General features: G+C 48.6%; 2 protein-coding genes and 1 pseudogene across 2 annotated transcripts; 2 read left to right on the forward strand and 1 right to left on the reverse strand.

The window, feature by feature from the left end:
* Positions 1-3,643: 3,643 nt before the first annotated feature.
* LOC101048130 (developmental pluripotency-associated protein 3-like) lies at positions 3,644-4,126 on the reverse strand. Its single transcript, XM_003934972.1, has one exon. It carries the CDS (start codon positions 4,124-4,126, stop codon positions 3,644-3,646), a length of 483 nt encoding a protein of 160 aa, XP_003935021.1.
* A 5,312-nt stretch (positions 4,127-9,438) lies between these two features.
* Positions 9,439-12,427, forward strand: LOC120366093 (TBC1 domain family member 3K-like; annotated as a pseudogene).
* A 1,111-nt stretch (positions 12,428-13,538) lies between these two features.
* On the forward strand, positions 13,539-16,046 carry SRARP (steroid receptor associated and regulated protein). Its single transcript, XM_003934971.4, has 2 exons — positions 13,539-13,744; positions 15,287-16,046. Exons 1-2 carry the CDS (start codon positions 13,663-13,665, stop codon positions 15,712-15,714), a joined length of 510 nt encoding a protein of 169 aa, XP_003935020.2. The 5' UTR covers positions 13,539-13,662; the 3' UTR covers positions 15,715-16,046.

The following is a 16,046-nucleotide window of genomic DNA, read 5'->3' on the forward strand; positions in this document are numbered from 1 at the left end:
AGCTCGCATTTATTTAGTACAAATTTTAACGACAAAGGCTTGGAGCAAGCACCGTTTGTGGGTAATTAACATTGTCGACCCCCCACCCCCAGTAGGGGGCAGTCCTGCGCCCTGATGATCAATGGTTGGTTTCCAGAGAAATAGATAAATTCATCTCGATAAATTCCTTTGCACTCCCTTGTTATATGTCCTCTGCTGTTAGCTCAAGGTAAGTGGATTCGGCTGCCTTCAGCCATAACCCTTTCCCGAAGCTTTTGAAAACCTCCCAGCCTTCCAAGAAGGTTTGTGTCTTTCCTGTAATTTTTCCCACCACCCTGACCAATCTCCTCCAGTTGACATTCCCACCAGCAGTGTAGAAGTGTTCTCTTTCACCACGTCATGTCAACGTCTATTTTTTTTTATTTTTGATTATGGACATTCATGCAGGAGTAGGTATAGCATTGTGGTTTTGATTTGCATTTCCCTGTTAATTAGTGATACTGAGCACTTTTCACATGTGTGTTGGCCATTTGTGTATCTTCTTTTAAGAATTGTCTATTCATGTCCTTAGCATGTGACATTTGGATGGGATTATTTGCTCTTTTTCTTGCTAATTTGTTTTAGTTCCTTGTAGGTTCTGGATATTAGTCGTTTACTGGATGCATAGTTTGTGAAAATTCTTTCCCACTCTGTGGGCTTATTATTATTATTATTATTATTATTATTATTGCTGTGCAGAAGCTTTTTAATTTAATTAGGTCCCATGTATTTATTTTTGCTTTTGTTGCATTTGCTTTTGGGTTCTTAGTCATAAAGTCTTTGCCTAAGCCAATATCCAGAAGAGTTTTTTCAATGTTGTCTTCTAGAATTTTTGTGGTTCAAGGTCTTAGATTTCAGTCTTTGACCTATCTTGAGTTGATTTTTATATAAGGTGAGAGGTGAGGATCCAGTTTCATCCTTCTACGTGTGGCTTGCCAATTGTCCCAGCACCATTTGTGGAATAGGGTGTTCTTTCCCCACTTTATGTTTTTGTTTGCTTTGTCAAAAATCATTTGGATGTAAGTATTTGGCTTTATTTCTGGGTTCTCTATCCTGTTCCATTGGTCTGTATACCTATTTTATACCAGTATCATGCTGTTTTAGTGACTATAGCCTTATAGTATAGTTTGAAGTTGGGTAATATGATGCTTTCAGATTTATTCTTTTTGCTTAGTCTTGCTTTGGCTATGCAGGCTCTTTTTTGGTCCCATACTTCCCCCTCCTTGAAAAAAAATTTTTAAATCATAGTAAGAACACTTAACATGAGATCTACCCTCTTAAGATTTGTTCTTTCTCTTCAACTTTTATTTTAAGTTCAAGGGTACATGTGCAGGATATGCAGGTTCGTTACTTAGGTAAATGTGTGCCATGGTGGTTTGCTGCACAGATCATCACATCACCTAGGTATTAAGCCCAGCATTCATTAACTATTCTTCTATCCACCTATGCCCCCCAATAATTTGTAAGTGTACAATATAATATTGTTAACTACAGGAATAATAACTAACTCATCTTGCATAATTGAGATGTTGTGTCCATTGATTAGCAAATCCCTGTTTCCACCTCCCCACACTCAGCCCCTGGCAACCACAATTCTACTCTCTGAGTCTGTGAGTTTGACTGTTTTTAGGTACCTCATATAAGTAAGTGGTAGTAACTTAAAACAATCATAAGATCTAGGCTAGGTACGGTGATGCCTTTAATCCCAGCAGTTTGAGAGGTCGAGGCAGGCAGATCACTTGAGGCCAGAAGTTCAAGACCAGCCTGGGCAACATGGTGACACCCCGTTTCTACAAAAAAACAAAAAACAAAAAACAAAAAACAAAAAATTAGCTGGACATGGTGGTTGGTGCATTCCTGTAGTCCCAGCTGCTTGGGAGGCTAAGGAAAGAGAATTGCTTGAACCCGGGAGGCAGAGGTTGCAGTAAGCAGAGATCAACTCACTTCGGCCTGGGAGACAGAGTGAGACTCTGTCTCATGAAAAAAAAAAAATCACAAGATCTATGCATTTAGATAAGGAGATGAGACTTTATTTCTTTTATAGGATTCTGACTGCAAGGTGGCCATCCTGCAGGGTTGAAAACACAGATTCTAGCAAAGACCAGAGATGGAACTTTGGAGGAGGAGGGATTGGACGGGAATTTAAACTGAATGGGTTGGCTGAATATACATATTCAGCAGATTACAGGAGGAGCTATGAATATTCATGAAGTCAGTGCTGACCCACACGTGTTGAACTAACGTGCATGTAATATATGACCCATGTTCACTTTAGGTTGAACTAATGTTTGGACTTAACATTTAAACGTATCACAGGCCAGGTGTGGTGGCTCATGCCTGTAATCCCAGCATTTTGGGAGGCCAAGGCAGGAGGACTGCTTGAGACTGGGAATTGGAGACCAGCTTGGGCAACACAGTGAGATCCACTCCCCATCTCTACTAAAACTAAAAACTTAGCTGGGCATGGTAATGTATGCCTATAATCCCAGCTGCTAGCGAGGCTGAGGCAGGAGGATCACTTCAGCCCAGGAGTTCGAGGCTATCATGGTGAAATTCCACCTCTACTAAAATAGCAAGACTCCTTCTAAAACGAAAACAAAACATCAAATGTCTTGAGAACTCACTCTCACTCACCATCCTGAGAACAGCAGCATGGGGGGTAATCACCTCCATGGTTCAATTACCTCCCACCAGACCCCTCCCACAGCACGTGAGGATTATGGAAACTACAATTCAAGATGAGATTTGGGTGAGGACACAGCCAAACCATATCACACGTCTAACCTCCCACCCTGTTGTAGCTGGGGACTCAGTCTCTAAGGTTTTTCTGGGATCTCCGTAGCCTAGAGGAGGTCCATTGAGTCAGTGGGGAACTTGGGATTTTATTTTTAGTTTACAGTGGAATCATGATGGATTTGTCCTTCTGTGACTGGCTTATTTCACAAAGCACAATATCCTTGGGGTTTATCCTTATTGTCCAACATTGCAGGATTTCCTTTTTAAAGGCCGAATAATATTCTATATTATGTATATACCATATGTCACTTTCTTCCCTAACGCCCTCCCAGAGCTGTTACTGTTCCAGAGCTGTGCCCATACGTGGGCAACACTGCATTTTCCCTATAAGGATAACTTTTTTTTTTAAGGTAATCAAATGTCAACTTTATTGTTTCTATATGTACACCTTTTTGTACTGAATACTGTAAAAATAGCATAAACTTTGCTCTTATTGCAACCCAAATTTTTGAAAGCCAGAAAATCTAATTATTATGCTCTAACCAAACTAGCTAATGCTTTCTTTATCCACAAGTAACTTTGCTTCAATTTCTTGTTGCTGGGTTTTACCTTACTGACTTTGGGTTTCTGAAACACACGGGAATACTTAAATGCTCTTGGCTTCTTTGGGTCTAACCAAACAGTAGAGCTAAAGTTATCCAAATATATTCAAACTATACAGATCCCTTATAAATCACTAGCATCATAGTAGGGAAAAAGATACAAGAAAAATACAAGCTCGAACTCATTATCAAAATTATTGGTGTATAATCCGTATGAGCAGAGAGTAACTTTCTCGGTCTGCTGTATAAAATTACCAGCAAGAAAATAAAAGGGGCAAGAATAAGGTTTATGGCTGAAGTGGCTTGGTGTCATAGTTCCCCATTCTAGCATTCTCAGAAGGATCCCATCCGCTAGACTCGCAGAAACTGCAGGGACATTTGAATATTCCTCTTCTCGATGCATTCTTAACTCCCTTAAGCCCAGTGTTCATTAGTGTTCTTTCAGGCTGCCTAGGACCTGTGCCAAGTAACATGTATCTGAATCTTGCCAGCCTTTCTCTCTTCACAGACAGCAATGTTCTTGCTCCTCTCCTCCTGTCATCTCCGATTTCCCTGAGGACTGCTGCTCCTGTAGACTGCTGATGGAGTGAACCCTCTGGTAGAGGGGAAGGGAATTCAGTACTGGCGTTGAGAGTCAGCTGACTAAGGTTCTTTATCAATGTCTCGGAGAAGTTTTGAGAGGCCCCTGAATCGTCCAGGTAAGTTTCTTCGGTGACCACTTGTGAAGACTCTGGGATGAAGGTTAGATTAAACTTCTGTGTTGGGTCCATTTTTGTCTTGACACAACTCTAAGCTTCTCCCGGGTCTTTGAAACCCAGCAGAAAATGATGACGGGCAAATTCAGATTGCTCAAGGATAACTTTTTAAGCAGTTGGCCACCCTGTAGACATACACTTGAAGAACTGTGGATAAACCTTGTAGACGTGGGCCGGGCGCGGTGGCTCAAGCCTGTAATCCCAGCACTTTGGGAGGCCGAGGCGGGTGGATCACGAGGTCAAGAGATCGAGACCATCCTGGTCAACATGGTGAAACCCCGTCTCTACTAAAAAATACAAAAAATTAGCTGGGCATGGTGGCGCGTGCCTGTAATCCCAGCTACTCAGGAGGCTGAGGCAGGAGAATTGCCTGAACCCAAGAGGCGGAGGTTGCGGTGAGCCGAGATCGCGCCATTGCACTCCAGCCTGGGTAACAAGAGCGAAACTCCGTCCCCAAAAAAACCAAAAAAACAAAAACAAAAACAAAAAAACCTTGTAGACGTAAACTTGAAGAGCTGTAGATAGACGAATGGCTGTTCATATAATTTAATCTACCAACCTGATTGCACAAATCTTAAAAATCACAAATAATGTAAGATAATTATGTAACATAACTGTATTAATTCATAAATATTGCTTTTCTCCTTCTGTTTACTTGTCATGAAATGGTTTTCTTAACTCTTCCCAGAAATCCTTGGCATATACTTTTTAGTTTCCATCCATTTTGAAAATGTTATAAATTATAGAAAAGTGGAAGTAATAAAACATTTTCTACAGTTCCATCATCCAGATTCAATGTTAAGTTTTGCTACATATTCTTAATATATTCTTCCTTTCTTTGCTCTTTATTCTTTTTTTTTTTTTTTCTTTTTTTGAGACTGAGTCTCACTCTGTTGCCCAGGCTGGAGTGCAGTGGTGTGATCTTGGCTCACTGCAACCTCTGCCTCCTGGGTTCAAGCGATTCTCCTGCCTCAGCCCCCCAAGTACCTGGGACCCCAGGCATGTGCCACCACACCTGGCTAATTTTTATATTTTCAGTAGAGACAGGGTTTCGCCCTGTTTGGCCATGCTGGTCTCGAACTCCTGACCTCAGGTGATCCGCCCGCTTCAGCATCCCAAAGTGCTGGAATTACAGGCATGAGCCACTGTGCCTGGCCTGGAGAAGTCTTCTAAAGCAAATCCCAGACATTCTATCATTCCACTGTGCATTATGATGACACTTCAGCGTGCAGCTGTAAAAAAATGTCCACAATGCCCTGATCATGCCTAACAACATGAAGCATTATTCTTTGGAATAATTTAATGTTCAGCCATAATCAAATTTTGCTAATTGTCTCCGAGTGTCTTTTTATGATTGCTTTGTTCAAATCGGGATCCACACAAAGTCTTCCCACCACAGTCACAATCGTGTGGTGATTTTTTTTTTCAACTTTTTAGAAACTGATGTTTATTTTCCATCAAACTTATTTCCATGTTGCTTAAGAGCCTGTGCAAGAGCAGGATGTTTCAAAGATCGTCTTTTGAGCCGCTTTTATTCCAAAGTCCTTCCTTCCTTTGTTTTTCGTTTGTTCCATCTTGTTGCCTTGATGCAGAAGTAGGGCCTGTTGTCCGGTAGAATTCCCACATTCTGGAATTTTCTGTTTGTTGCCTTGTGCTGTTATTTAACTAGCTTCTCTGTCTCCCTCTTTCCTGTAAATTAGCCCTCAAGCCTTGAGTAGATTCAGGTCTAACTTCTTATTATTTATTTGAGACAGAGTCTCACTCCATCACCCAGGCTGGAGTGCAGTGGTGCAATCTCCTCTCACTGCACCCTCTGCCTCCCAGGTGCAACTGATTCTCCTGCCTCAGCCTCCTGAGTAGCTGGAATTGCAAGCACGTGCCACCATGCCCAGCTGATTTTTGTATTTTTAGTAGAGGTGGGGTTTCACCATGTTGACCAGGCTGATCTTGAACTTCTGACCTCAAATATTCCACCTGCCTTGGCCTCACATAGTGCTGGGATTACAGGCATAAACCACCACACCCAGGCCCAGTCTAATTTTTAAAAATTTATTATTGTCAGCCGGGCGTGGTGGCTCAAGCCTGTAATCCTAGCACTTTGGGAGGCCAAGGTCGGTGGATCACGAGGTGGAGAGATCGAGACCATCCTGGTGAACATGGTGAAACCCCGTCTCTACTAAAAATACAAAAAATTAGCTGGGCATGGTGGCACGTGCCTGTAATCCCAGTTACTCAGTAGGCTGAGGCAGGAGAATTGCTTGAACCCAGGAGGCGGAGGTTGCGGTGAGCCGAGATCGCGCCATTGCACTCCAGCCTGGGTAACAAGACCGAAACTCCATCTCAAAAAAAAAAAAAAATTTATTATTGTCATTATTATTTTTTAGAGGCAGGATCTCATCCTGTCACCCAGGCTGGAGTGTTGATGGTGTGGTCATGGCTCACTGCAGCCTCGAACTCCTGGGCTCAAGCAATCCTCCTGCCTCAGCCTCCCAAGTAGGTGGGACTACAGGCATGCAACACTATACCTGGCTAATTTTAAAATTATTATTGTTGTGATTATTGAGACGGAGTCTTGCTCTGTCGCCAGACTGGAGTGCAATGGCACAATCTTGGCTCACTGCAACCTCCGCCTCCCAGGTTCCAGTGATTCCCCTGCCTCAACCTTCAGAGTAGCTGGGACTACAGGTGCGCGCCACCATGCCCGGCTGATTTTTTATATTTTAGTAGAGACGGGGTTTCACCATGTTGGCCGTCTCAATCTCTTGACCTTGTGATCTGCCTGCCTCGGCCTCCCAAAGTGCCGGGATTCCAGGCATAAGCCACCATGCCTGGCACTGATCCAACTTTTTTTGTTAGGTGCATTTCACAGGTTTTGCTGAGTGCTTCTGGGAAGTCACATCGTAGGAGCCCCTTGGTGGGTTTGCATGGCAGCAATCTGACTTCACGTTTGGGAAGTTCCCCATCAGCCTTCCAAGTAATGGTTTTTCCTTTGAAGATCTCTGAGTCATTGATTTCATTAGACGTGGTAAAATAATGCATTTCTATCATTCTTTCTACCTCTATGAGCTGGAATTCTGTAAACAAGAATTCCCTACATCATCCAGGATTATGTGGTTACCTGAAAATATAGTTCACTGAGGAAAGGCAGGAGAGAGCTTATTTCCTTTCTTAAAATACTACAACTTTATTGAGATATGATTCACATACATACAATTCATCCTTGAAAAGTGTACAGTTCAGTGGTTTTTAGTGCATTCACAGAGTTGTGCAACCATCACCACTAATTTCAGAACAGTTTCATTATACCCAGAAGAAACTCCATGCTCATTAACAGACACTTCCCATTCCTTCCTCCCCTCCCGGCTCCTGACAACCACTAATCTGCTTTATTTCCATGAATTTGCCTATTCTGGGCACTTCATATAAATGGAATCATACACCATATGGTCTTTTGCGACTGACTTATTTTCCTCCCCTCTCCTGCCCTCTCCCCTCTTCTCTCCTCCTCTTCCCTTCTCTGACATGGTCTCACTCTGCTACCTAGACAGGAGTACCACTGGCGGCTACCTCAGCTCACCGCAGCCTCCCGCTCCTGGAGTCAAGCAAATCTACTTCAGTCTTCTGACTAGCTGGGATTACAGGTGCATGCCTTCACACCTGGCTAATTTTTGTATTTGTAGTAGAGATGGGTTTTACCATTTTGGCCAGGCTGGTCTTGAACTCCTCACCTTAAGTGATCTACCAGCCTCAGCCTCCCAAATTGCTGGAATTCCAGGTGTGAGACACTGTTCCTGGCCACTTGATTTTCAAGGTTCATTGACACTGTGGCACATGTCAGTACTTCAGCATTTTTTATTGTCAAACATATACCATTGTATGAATACACCACAGTTCATTTTTCAGCTGATAAACATTTGGGTTATTTTCACTTTCGCTATTATGAATAATACTCCAATGAACATTTGTGTAAAGGTTTTTTGGTTTTGTTTTGTTTTTGAAATAAGGTCTCACTCTGCCATCCAGGCTGGAGTGCAGTGGCACAATCTCGGCTCACTGCCACCTCTGCCCCCTGGGTTCAAGCAGTTCTTGTGCCTCAGCCTCCCGAGTAGCTGGGACGGCAGAAATTCACCAACACAGCCCAGCTAGGGTTTTGTACTTTTAGTAGAGATGGCATTTTGGCATGTTGGTCAGGCTGGTCTAGAGCTCCTGACCTCAGATGATCCACACGCCTTGGCCTCCCAAAGTGCTGGGTTGGCAGGTGTGAACCACGATGCCCAGACAGGAAATATGTTTTTACATATACGAGTTTATTTATTATTTCTTTCACTTTACCAAATAAATCACACTATACATTTTGAGGTGCACCTTGCTTTTTGTGCTTCATAAAATATCAAGCCATCTTTCCATATTAGCAAATAGAAATCCACATCATTCCTTTTAATAGCTGAATAGAACATTAGCTTATGACCATCACAATTTAATGAAATCCCTACTGATAAACACTTTGGTTGTTTTCTTTTTTTGCTATTAAAAATGTTGCAGGCCGGGCATGGTGGCTCATACCTGTAATCCCAGCACTTTGGGAGGCTGAGGCGGGTGGATGACTTGAGGTCAGGAGTTCGAGACCAGCCTGATCAACATGGTGAAACCCCATCTCCACTAAAAATACAAAAATTAGCCGGGCATGGTGGCGCACACCTATAGTTCCAGCTACTCGGGATGCTGAGGCAGAATAATCGCTTGAGCCTAGGAGGTGGAGGTTTCAGTGAGCCGAGATCTTGCCACTGCACTCCAGCCTAGGCAACAGAGGCTCTGTCTCAAAAAGAAAAAAAAAAAAAAAAAAAAGATTTTATTCTCCAGGAGAAGGGGTTCTCGGGGGCTATAAGCAGCAAGCAGAAGACTTTATTGCATGTGTGGTTAGGTGATAGTGACCTAAGTTTGCACTGGGAACTGGGATCAAGAGTGACCCAACCTCCTGCTCACGTCTCTCTCTCTGTGTCTCTCTTTCCCTTTTCTGTCTCTCTCCCTCCTCTTTCTCTCAGCCTCCTCTGTCTCTCTCCTGATCTCTTTTCCTCTCTCTTGATCTCACTTCTCCTCCCCATCTCTTTCTCTCTCTTTCTTCTCCACTTCTCTCTTCCTCCTGGTCTCACTCCCTGCCACCGCTCAGGCTTCTGGGGCCCACCTGGACAGGTGCACACAGGACTCCTAGGCCACCTTTCAGGATGCGTGCACGGGGTTGCGGGACCTTGGTCCCCCATCTCCCAGCACCCTCAAGCTCAGGGGCGTGGGGCGTGCCTGGGCTTTCTTGGGTGGGTGCCCCACGCTCCATGAAGCAGAAGCTGCAGGTCACCACTGGCTCGAGTGGCACACCCACCGGGCCGCTGGCTTCCACCTTGTGATCTGCTGAGGCCAAAGCGGAGGACACCTGACCAGGCCTGACCCTGCACCAGGGTTGGGTAGGGGTGGGTTTGGAGGTGGGGGTGGGATGGGAGCCAGTGTCCTGCCCTGCACCCTGCCATGCAAGGCCTCCTCTGCCACCCTTCCCCCTGCCCGCCCACCTTCAGCCCTAGAAAGCCCCAGTCACAGGCTCCAGAAGTCTCCCTGGATCTAGAAACTAAGGGCAACCACCGGGCTTCAAAGCTTGGCAGTGTTACACACAGGACAGTGCTCTCGGTGACATTCTGGACAAGTTGCTGAAGTGCCTGGTGGACATGCCTCTTGTCATGAAATGAATTTGCATCCTGAGGAAGCCTCTTCTTCAGGGGAAGCCCCCCCAGTCACCTCTGCCTCCTCCAATGACGTGAGTCCTCCCAGGTGACCTCGGCCCTCCCAGTCCTTCCACCGTGACTCTGGCTCTCACAGGAGGTGGAATACTGCAGGGACCTGAGCCATGTCGTCGCCTTGCTCCTCCTTTATCTGCCTGAGGAGGACATGTTCTGGGCACTGGTCTGGCTGCTGGCCGGTGAGAGGCACTCCCCGTAGGGTAGGTGGACAGCTGTCCCCAGGGCCTCATGCAGCTAGACCTGGGGACAGCCACCCTGGCCAGGTGACCTCAACTTTCAGCAAAGGCACCTTCCTTGTGTTGTCAGCTTGTTTGGAGCCTATAGGATGTCTCTGTTGAGGGTCCCACAGGAGCCCGGGCTGAACGGGGACCCCCAGATCCCAAGTCAGTTGCCTTTCACCCCTATCAGCAGAGGGCATTTCGTCATCCCCATGGCCATCCTCTGTGTCCTGGAGCCACCCCCTCTGGCTCTGACTCTGTGCAGCTGACTCTCTCCTCCCTGAGAGTCCTCCTGCCCTCCAGCTGGCCGGGCTCCAGCTGCCTTGATGCCCACAGATGGGCCAATGAAGCCTGATGGCAGTGTCTCCACACCCTGTGTCTCCCGACCCAATATCACCTCCAGAAGGTGACCAGGAAGCCCAGCTCTGGCCCTCTGTCATGGCCTCAAAGTCAGGCTTGCTCACCCTGCTCGTGTACCTCTCTGCGTGTCTCTCTTTACTTTTACGTCCCTCTCCCTCCTCTTGCTCTCAGCCTCCTCTCTCCCCATCTCCTTTCCTCTCTCTCTCTTTTTTTTTTCCCGTTCCCCAGAAGATTTAGAATCGACCCTTCCTCTCTCTTGATCTCACTCCCTCCTCCCCATCTCTCTTTCTCTCTCCTCCTGTTGACGCCAGGAGGCCCCCCGAGCACCTCCAGCCAGGCTCCAGGGGATAGTCCCACCCCTCCTCCCCCAGGCCAAGGCTGCATGGTGGGGTCACCAGATGGGAGGGTGGGAGGCCTTGGGGTCCGGGGGCCTCTGCAGCTGTCCAGCTCTTCCAGCTGATGGCTCCACATCTGGGAAGCGGGTTGATGTCATGATATGGGCTGGGGGCCTCCCAGGATTCCACAGTCCAAATGGTGTGAGGATCCAGGGGCTCCAAGGCCACCAGGAGCATGAAGTACCCATGTCACACCCTAAGACCATGAGGCACGCGGTGAGTTTATGGTCCTCCCAGCTCTTCCCCCAGGCCCTGCATCCTGTGGGGCCAGAGGAACCAGGGTTGGAGACCCTAGTGGGGCTGGTGAGAGGCTGAGTTCCAGCCGGGGCCTGACCTGGACATGGGGCTCTCTATGAGTTTGGAGTTGGGGTTACCTTTCTGGCCAGGAGGAGACACAGGCGCAGGGGCCGGCTCCCACAGAGCAGGCCTAGGCGTGTGTCCAGCAGGAGTGCGGGAAGGGGAAGGTGTAAGGAGCCCCGGACACCACCCAGTGTTCTGCACGTGGGGAAGGGTCTTCAGAGGGCCCTAGGAGAGGGAGGTTTTTAGGCTAGCCCAGGGGGACCTGATCACCTCTGTTCCTCCCCTCAGGACAAGGAAGGGCTATGTGTTCAGGGTTCCTTATTAGGTCAGATTCTTTGGAGCCTGACAGAGGGGGTAAGAGGCACAGGGAGACCCCTGCCCAGGGGTCTGGCTCACCCCCAGCCCATAGGAGGCATAGGCAGATTCCTGCAGGACACACACGCAAAACCCTCCGCCCAAGAGGGGTCATCCCACGGCAGAGACTGGGGCTCAGGCGCAGCCTCATGGGCAGACTGGGCCAGGACCCACTTAGGAGGGCTCAGGGAAGCCTCCAGCCCTGGAGAAGCCCCTCTCCAGAAGCCACATCCCCACTGAAATGAGTGCCCCCCCCCATAAGGAGCTGCAAGACCTTGTCTGACCCAGCCTCCTGGAGGGGTCTGATGACCCTCATGGGAAGGGTCACTGCCTCTGGGGGACTGCAGCCCCAGTGGGCCCAGCTTGAACCACCAGCCCCCAGCCTAGAAGGGTCAGGCCCTCCCACACTTACTGTCCCCACAGATCTCTCTCGGGCTCACCCTGAGCCTTTGGGACATGTATTTGCTAGAAGGGGAGCAGGTGTTGATGCCAATGGCACACGCTACCTTTAAGGTTCAGAGGAGTAAGTCCATGTGGGCCCAGTGGGGCCTGGGGAGCACTGGGGTCAGACCCTGACTGTGGCAGCTTCCTCTCGCTGTCCCCATGATCCTCTGCTCTGGCCCAGAGAGAGGTCTGGCTGGGTGGGCTGGGCAGGGCACAGTGACATATCCCCCACTTCGGGGTCCCATCCCCCACATGACCCAGATGAAAGTCTGGAGTGTGGTGAGCACTTCCCTGCCCAGGCTGCCCCCCAGCCACAGCCTCTGGTGCCCATCTGGATGCCTGGGGTGGCTACAAAAGGATCCTGCACCGCCCAGTGGGAGATGGCAACGGGATATGGGCTCTGCCCCCTCTCAGGGAACTCTCCCGGCCTGATGCCCACTCTTTCCCTAGAGCGCCTCATGACGATGTCCAGGTCTGGCTCATGGGCACATTTTCAGGAGCAGTTCTCCCATACCTGGGCCCTGGACAACAGTGCAGTTCTCAGGCACCCTCTGGTCTCTATGAGGAAACTAACGAGGAAATGTGGGGACCTCCCGAGTCACCCTCCGGGCAGTCAGTAGTGGCGGACTGCCTGGACCCCCAACCCTACTACCTGGGTCTTTCGCTTGTACCTTTTCTTCCCCCTCTTCCTCCTGGTCTCTAAGAAAGCACAGTAGGCCCACTGATCCTCAGGATAGGCACTCAGTGGGTGTGTATTGGACACACTGCAGGCGAGAGGGGGATGTGGGCAAGACGCCTCCAGCAAGCCCCCTCCCACTTTCCAGAGACAGAGAGTGAGCTCAGATCACACCACTGCACTCCAACCTGGGCAACAGAGCAAGACGCCATCTCAAATAATAATAATAAAATAAAAATAAAGTGCACTGCTGGCTGGGTGTGGTGGCTCACGCCTGTAATCCTAGCACTTTGGGAGGCTGAAGTGGGCAGATCACCTGAGGTCAGGAGTTCGAGACCAGCCTGACCAACATGGATAAACCCCCGTCTCTACTAAAAATGCACAATTAGTCACGTGTGGTGGCACATGGCTGTAATCCCAGCTACTTGGGAAGCTGAGGCAGGAGAATCGCTTAAACCTGGGAGGTGGAGGTTGCTGTGAGCCGAGATTGTGCCGTGGCACTCCATCCTGGGCAACAAGAGCAAAACTCTGTCTCAAAATAAATAAATAAATAAATAAAAGTGCACTTCTTTTTCAGTAAGCACAGTTGACTGACTTCAAGGACCTGTGAAGTAAGTAATATTACATATAGTTCCCAGAAAGGGGAAAAAAAAATCAAACTTGTGGAGCCACTGGATAATGACTGAGTCTGGGAAACTAAGGCTGGATGAGACGGTTCCAGAGGCCTATCCCAAATCAGGAAGCAGTTGCCCTTGGTAGAAATAGTGTCTGTTTGGTCTGTCCTGTAGGAGGCCTGCCTCCCACTGACCCAACAATAATCCTGTTGACATAACCCTGTTGATCAAAGCGATCCCCTGACTGCTCTGGGCCAGTTCCTTTGGCTCCTGGTGGAATGCACTCAGAGAATCCAGATCCGGTCAGTATAAAAGGTCTGGTCCCGCAGTTGGGGAGCCACATCCTGGAAGAGTGGCCGAGGACAGCTCCCCTCCTGCCAGAGATAGGCAGGCGCCGAGGTAGCGGCATGGCCCCATCAGAAGACCCCAGGGACTGGAGAGCCAGCCTGAAAGGCACCATCCGTGAGACAGGCCTGGAGACCAGCTCTGGTAAGAGGTGGCAAAGCTACCCCAGCCCCACGGAAAGACCAGCTGGGGGTTGGGCGCGGTGCCTCACGCTTGTAATCCCAGCAATTTAGGAGGCTGAGGCGGGCGGATCATGAAGTCAGGAGTTTGAGACCAGCCTAGCCATCATAGTGAAATCCTGTCTCTACTAAAAATACAAAAAATTAGCTGGGTGGTGTAGCAGGCACCTATAATCCCAGCTACTTGGGAGGCTGAGGCAGGAGAATTGCTTGAACCCAGTTAGCGGAGTTTGCAGTGATCTGAGATCGTGCCACTGCACTCTAGCCTGGGCCACAGTGCAAGACGCCATCTCAAAAAAAAAAAAAAAAAAAAAAAGAAAGACCAGCTGTGGGTGGGGGTTTGATGGCAGACATGCTACCTCCCTCGGGTTGCTGGGATTCTCAAGCCAAGGGCGGGCTTGTTTTATTTCCTGTGTTAGCCAATCTGCTTGAACGTAAGCTTCCTTCTGAGTCCATGCTGTGCTTTCCAGCACGTAGCTAAAAGAATGGAGGTGTGTGTGTTATTTTGGGTAACTCAAAAAGTTACCTTTTTAAGAGCACAGGCTTTGCATTCAGATATACTTGCTCAGATACCTGCTTCACTGATAAATCTATTGGCTGGTTTATCCATCCCTCTACCCTGTGCTGGGCTCTGGGCGGGGGTTTGCCAGGGCAGATGCCACCAGGCACTGATGGGATTCTCTGAGGCTGTGGATAAGATTGTGTGGGGAGCGGAAGAGTATCATGATGCTCCCTGAGACCCACCAGCACTTGTGCAAGCTGGGCCTCAGTTTCCTCACCTGGAAAGATGGCCAGGACCTTCCTCTCTGGGGTTGAGGACTGTGCTATTCATAATATGGTCCATGGACCAGCAGAATTGGCATCCCCTGGGTGGCTTGCAAGAAATGCAAATCTCAGGCCCCACCCCAGGCCCACTGCACTAGACTCTGCATATTAACAAACTCCCCAGGCAGCTCATGGGAACAGCAAAGTTGAGAGGCACTGACATGCTGGTCTCTGTGCTCCTGGAAGGTAGATGGACGGATGGTGAGTGGAAACTGGAACTCAGGTCTCTCTGATGCTGAAATCCAGGCGCTTAAACCATGACTGTCCTCTTCTGTTTGTGTATCAACCAACTCAGTTAAACCCTATAGAACGAATGAACAAATGAATTAACGAAACCATGTCTTGGTCGGGTACTGTGGCTCATGCCTGTAATCCCAGTACTGATTGGGCTGAGGCAGGAGGATTTCTTGAGTCCAGGAGTTTGAGACCAGCCTGGGCAGCATAGGGAAACCTCATCTCTACAAAAAAAAAAAAAAATTAAAATTCACTGGGCATGGTGGCATGAGCCTGTAGTCCCAGCTACTTAGGGGGCTGAGATGGGAGGATTGCTTGAGCCCCGAGGCTGAGGCTGCAGTGAGCCACGATCATGCTCACTGGGCGATAGAGCGAGACCCTGTCTCGGGGGGCAAAAAAGTCCCTTGCTTATGCTAACACAAACCTTCGGTCTTTTCCTCACTTCTAGGTGGGAAGTTGGCCAGGCATCAGAAGACTGTCCCCATGGCTCACCTGACTTTCATTATTGACTGTGCCCACAGGAAGCAGCTCTCCCTGGCAGCAACCCCATCACCACCCCAAGCCCCCAGTCCCAATCGAGGGCTTGTCACCCCACCAATGAAGACCTACATTGTGTTCTGTGGGGAAAACTGGCCCCATCTGACTCGGGTGACCCCCACGGGTGGGGAATGCCTTGCCCAGGCCAGGGCCACCCTGCCGCCCTGCAGAGGGACTACAGCCTCAGCTTCCTTCCCGGTCAGCCCGCTCTGTCCCCAGGAGGTTCCCGAGGCTAAGGGCAGACACTTGAAGGCTATGCCTGTGAGGTCTTCAACTTGGGGAACAGTCAAGGACTCGCTGAAAGCCCTCTCCTCTTGTGTCTGTGGGCAGGCCGATTAGCTGGAAGAGCCAGGCTCCTATGCCCAGAGGCTGCAATTCCCAAGGCCTGGCCCTGCCTCCCCAGCTAAGCGTGCCTGAACCAAGGAAAGGTCATTAGATCCGCTAAGGGACCTCTGAAACAGCCATCGAATGGCAGAGGCAGGATAAGGCACCTGCACATGAAGAGACTCACTCATTCATACAGCAAATATTACTGGAGCATCTTCTACGTGCCAGGCCCTGCTAAGTGCTGGGGAGATACCATGGTTTTCTTGGAGCTGGTATTTTTGGGGTGGAGGGAATCCACCCCAAATAAATAAAGTAACCAAATAAAGAAAGAACATGATTTTGAA

The sequence above is a fragment of the Saimiri boliviensis genome, chromosome 11, assembly GCF_048565385.1.
Source record: "Saimiri boliviensis isolate mSaiBol1 chromosome 11, mSaiBol1.pri, whole genome shotgun sequence".
Classification (NCBI taxonomy): domain Eukaryota; kingdom Metazoa; phylum Chordata; class Mammalia; order Primates; family Cebidae; genus Saimiri; species Saimiri boliviensis.

What these genes read in the sequence shown, in the direction of transcription:
- SRARP (XM_003934971.4), top strand. Translation starts at nt 13,663, where the DNA reads ATGGCCCCATCAGAAGACCCCAGGGACTGGAGAGCCAGCCTGAAAGGC. An exon ending in AGGCCTGGAGACCAGCTCTG is followed by an intron (nt 13,745 to 15,286) that starts GTAAGAGGTGGC and finishes CCTCACTTCTAG; the next exon opens with GTGGGAAGTTGGCCAGGCAT.
- LOC101048130 (XM_003934972.1), bottom strand. Translation starts at nt 4,126, where the DNA reads ATGGACCCAACACAGAAGTTTAATCTAACCTTCATCCCAGAGTCTTCA.